The 4,363-nt window shown below is 51.6% G+C and overlaps 1 protein-coding gene across 1 annotated transcript; it reads right to left on the bottom strand.

Annotated features, from left to right (window-relative positions):
* Positions 1–831: 831 nt before the first annotated feature.
* On the bottom strand, positions 832–2,667 carry LOC136354157 (uncharacterized). Its single transcript, XM_066305838.1, has 2 exons — positions 1,305–2,667; positions 832–1,151 (listed from the first exon to the last, which is right to left on the bottom strand). The coding sequence occupies exons 1-2, from the start codon at positions 2,665–2,667 to the stop codon at positions 832–834; spliced, it is 1,683 nt and encodes a 560-aa protein (XP_066161935.1).
* Between the last annotated feature and the right edge of the window lie 1,696 nt (positions 2,668–4,363).

The following is a 4,363-nucleotide window of genomic DNA, read 5'->3' as shown; positions in this document are numbered from 1 at the left end:
GGTTAGCTTTTGTACCTCCTTGAGTCTCGTGGGCTAATTCATGTTCTCAATTGCTTTGATCTTCTCGGGATTTACCTCTATTCCTCTACCATAGACAAGGAATCCGAGTAGCTTACCCGACGGTACTCCGAACGTGCACTTCTCAGGATTGAGCATGAGGCGATATCGTCGGAGGTTGTCGAACGTTTCCCGCAAATCGTCAATCAATGAGTCACTTGTCTTGGTTTTGACAATGATGTCGTCAACGTAAGCCTCGTCATTGTTGCCAAGCTGGTTGCTAAGTGCGCCCTGGACCGTGCACTAGAAAGTATTCCTGGCGGTTATCAGTCCGAACGGCATCTTAACATAGCAAAATACCCCGAACCGCGTGATGAATGATGTCTTCTCTTCGTCCTCTTTTGGCATGCTGATTTGGTGGTAGCCAGAGTAAGCGTCGAGGAAGCTCAATAGCTCGCAACCGGCTGTTGAATCCACCAATTGATCTATTCGAGGGAGAGGAAAATGATCCTTGGGACACGCCTTGTTGAGGTCGGTGAAGTAGACACACATTCTCCAGTTTCCGTTGGCCTTCCGCACCATGACTGGATTGGCTAGCCACTCTGGATGAAGTACTTCTCTGATGAAGCCAGCTTTGAGAAGTTTGTCGAGCTCTTCTCGTATGGCTTGTTTCTGGTCTGGTGCAAATCTCCGCAGTCTTTGCTTTACTGGCTTGGCATCGGGTCGCACCATTAGTTTGTACTCAATCACCTCCCTGGGGACCCCCGGCATGTCAGACGGCTGCCAAGCGAACACGTCGGCATTATCGCGGAGGAAGGTGACGAGCGCGAGTTCCTATTTCTCGTTTAGTGTCGCCTCGATCTTGACAGTCTTGTCGAGATTGGCACTGGAGAGTGGAACGATCTTGATGGCACCGTCCGGCTTCGGCGTCTTATTTGTCTTGCTCACTTTCTTGGGTGGCTCAGTCGTGGCGGGTGGGCTGGGCGTTTGCTCGACTATGTCGAGGCTCCGCTTGTCGTACTGCACTGCTAGCTTTGCGTTTCCCTGAATAGTGATTGTTCCCTTCAGTCTCGGCATCTTGAGCACTTGATACGCGTAGTGAGGTGCGGCCATGAACTTCGCAAGTGCAGTTCTCCCGATGATGGCATTGTAAGCTGTATCGAATTCAGCGACATCGAAGGTGATCTGTTCTGTTCGGAAGTTGTTGGCTCGGCCGAAAGTCACAGGCAACGTAATCTTGCCCAAAGGTCTGGATGATGATTAGGGAGTAATTCCATGGAAGGGTTGATCAGTTGGTGTCAACTCACTTTGCGGATGTCCCATTGCGCCTAGAGTACTGGCGAAAAGAAGATTGATCGAGCTGCCACCGTCGATGAGAACTCGCGCTACCTTGATGTTCCAAATAGTGGGTTCGACCACGATCGGATATCGTCCTGGGATAACGGCGGTCTTGGGGTGGTCTTCTTTCGAGAACTCTGTTTTCTGCTCAGACCACTTCATCTTGGGTGCAGCCCCCCGCCATGTCGAACAGACTTCACGTTCCACTTTCTTGTATTCTCGCTTGGAGGAGTACGTTGTGGAGCCGCCGAAAATGTGTGAGACGTGGAGGTCGGAGTCTGGATACGCAGAATCCGATTCGTGAGGAGCCGTCTCTTCGTTCTTCTCGACAACGCGTACTCGCTTGCCTTTTTCAAACGCCATGTGCTTCTCGAGCGACTTTTTGAAAACAAGGCAATCTTCCAGAGAATGTCTGTCCGTCTTGTGTATGGGGCACCAAGATTTCTTTGTGTCGTTGCCTTGTGGGTCTGGGCGCTTGGGAGGGTTCGCGTATTCTGCTGCGAGGACTTCGGCTTGAGCTTTCCTTTTCCCATTTTTGCGATTTTTCTTCTTGCTTGACTCAGATGCGTCTGTGGCTGATTTCTTTTCTCCCCCGGTCTTCGGCTTGTCGTTCTTGCGTCTTACCGCAACGTCCACATGGGCGCATCGCTCAACGATCTCGAATAGCCTCCGAGTGGTTGTGATGCGTCTTGTCGCCAATTCCTGGGTAGTGTAGCGATCTCTAACACCAGATTTGAAGGCGCGGATTACAGAAGCGTCGGTGATTTCAGGAATTGTGTTTCTGCATTCGTTGAAGCGTCGAACATATTCCCTCAATGATTCACCTGAGTTCTGTGTCAACGCGTGTAGGTCGTCTTCGATCGCGTGGCGCTTGTACGTTCCTTGGAAATTGGCGACGAATTGTTGCCACAGGCCTGCCCACGAAGAGATTGAGTAGGGAGGAAGATGCATCAGCCATGAACGTGCAGAACCCTTCAACGTGGTTGGTAAATAGTTTGCTAGCGCGTTGTCGTCTGCTCCGGCAACATAAAGTACTGTGGAGTAGACTTGAAGGAATTCTTCTGGGTCGGTGCTCGCATCGGACATCACGTAGGGAACGACCGAAAGCCCTGCACCCAGCGTTGGGGGCGGTGGGTTGTCGGTGGTCGTGTGTCCTTTGTGGATGTCTGTCTGACGATGAGGAGGACGCAGATGATGATGATGACGATGGGTCGCTTGGTTCCAGCGTACGATTACGAGGATGACAGCCTGGATCTCGGGAATCCTGTCGTTGTCTCTCGCTGTTGTCTCGGCGCCGATCTCCATTATCGTCGTCGTTACGGCGGCGGCCATGACCAGTATTGTCTGGCCCCCGTCGTTCGCGATCGTTGCGATCGTGGTGGTTGTCATGATCCCGGTCCTCGTTTGAGCGGTCTCCTCGATTTCCGTTATCATGGCGCCGTGAAGAGACATGACGCCGAGAGCGATTTACATTGTCTCGTGTGCGTCGTGCTTCTCGGCGGCCGTTGATTTGATCTCGGAGATCGCCAGCGCCGTGAGGTGGAGGAGTGGCTCGTTGAGGTGATTCCCTCCGTTCCGGATCTTCACCATTGGCGTCGCCAGTTGGCGGCTGATCTTGGTGCGCTGCGGTAGCGGCTTCTTCAAACGCGTTGCTGAGGTTGGTCACTGATTCCCGTAGTCGTTCTGTCCAACGCTCGAGGTCATCGTTCAGAACGGGATCGTAAGGAGTTTCCCTCAGTATAGCTTGAATGGCCCTGATGTGTTGGGCTGGAGTAGTCGATTGATTCGCCGCTTCTGCGTTGGCTTGCGCTGACGTGCCGACGTCATCGATAGCCAATACCTCCCGCGGCACGCTCGTTGTCGATGACCCATAGTCTTCGAGAAGATGTAAGACCGATGGTTCGTGAGGATCGATATCGATTACCCCAACGAATCGATCTGAGGCCAGAGTCGCTCCTTGTTCCTTGCCGTTATCCCTGACGGGGACGTATGACTTAGGAGACGGATCTTTCATGGCGCCGAGGAAGACTTTGCAGCTCGAGAGGTCGTGATTATTTGTCTTGTGAATAGGACAATAGACATCCCGAGTTGGAGAAGTACGCTGAATTCCACGTTCTTTGCAGGCGCGAATTTCAGCACGGACGTTGAGGAAAACCCAGCAATCTTGCAGGGTGTGTTTCTTGGTTTTGTGGATTTGTGGTTTCGGAAGTCATTTTTGCCGGCTCGTGGTTCATGTCGGAAGGACAAGGTTTGGCCGTATCAGAATCCTTCCCGAGCTTGGATGTCGTCGATGATCCGTTCTCCGTTTTGACGGGTGGATTTTTCGACATGGAGTCGCCTTGGTTTGTAGCCACTGTGTTCTCGTTTCCGGTCATTGGAGGACCAGTTGAGATCGGCGTCGTGGTGTAAACCAGGAAGACAATTTCACCGACTTGAGTCCATACCAGCATTGTTGAAGCAGGGAGCGCTTGGCTGAGGCTGGTGTTGACGTTGTTGTCGACGAAGCTGGATGACATAGTAGTAGAACCTTGAGTATCAAGTCCCCCTACCTGGCGCGCCACTGTCGACGGGTGATACCCGTAGACCGGATATAGAGGGTATTGGGGTACGTTGGTACAAGGATCTATGTAGTACGACATCGAACAATCAAAAGACAAGAATTATACTGGTTCAGGCCTCTTGGTAGGTAATAGTCCTAATCGAGTTGATATGGGATTATATGGTGGAAAATACATATTACAAAGGGAATGATGGAACTTGTCGGATCCGGCGAGATCGTAGTTGAGTGGATTCGACTAGCTCTCGATGACTTGGCTCCTTGCAGACTTCGGCTTTGTAGGCTGTGTGGGTTGTGTTGGCTCTAAGATTCAATGATCTATGCCCTCCCCGGGGGGGTCCCTTTTATATCACAGATCTAGAGGTCTCCAAGTAGGACTCAGAGATATTAGACCCAATACGATATATCGACGACCCAGTTCTGTCCGAGAAGGACTCTTCCCATCTGTAGATTTCGTGAAAGGTTTCCTTA

This window comes from Oryza sativa, chromosome 11 (assembly GCF_034140825.1).
Source record: "Oryza sativa Japonica Group chromosome 11, ASM3414082v1".
In the NCBI taxonomy this organism is placed as follows: domain Eukaryota; kingdom Viridiplantae; phylum Streptophyta; class Magnoliopsida; order Poales; family Poaceae; genus Oryza; species Oryza sativa.
Note: the sequence above shows the minus strand (reverse complement) of the source record. Positions and strands in the feature narration are given on the sequence as shown.

Excerpts from the sequence above, each read along its gene's own strand:
- LOC136354157 (XM_066305838.1), bottom strand. The coding sequence starts at position 2,667 with ATGGCCGCCGCCGTAACGACGACGATAATGGAGATCGGCGCCGAGACA. Across the intron at positions 1,152-1,304 it reads CGCAATGGGACATCCGCAAA|CTTACAATGCCATCATCGGG; the intron begins GTGAGTTGACAC and ends AATTCGATACAG.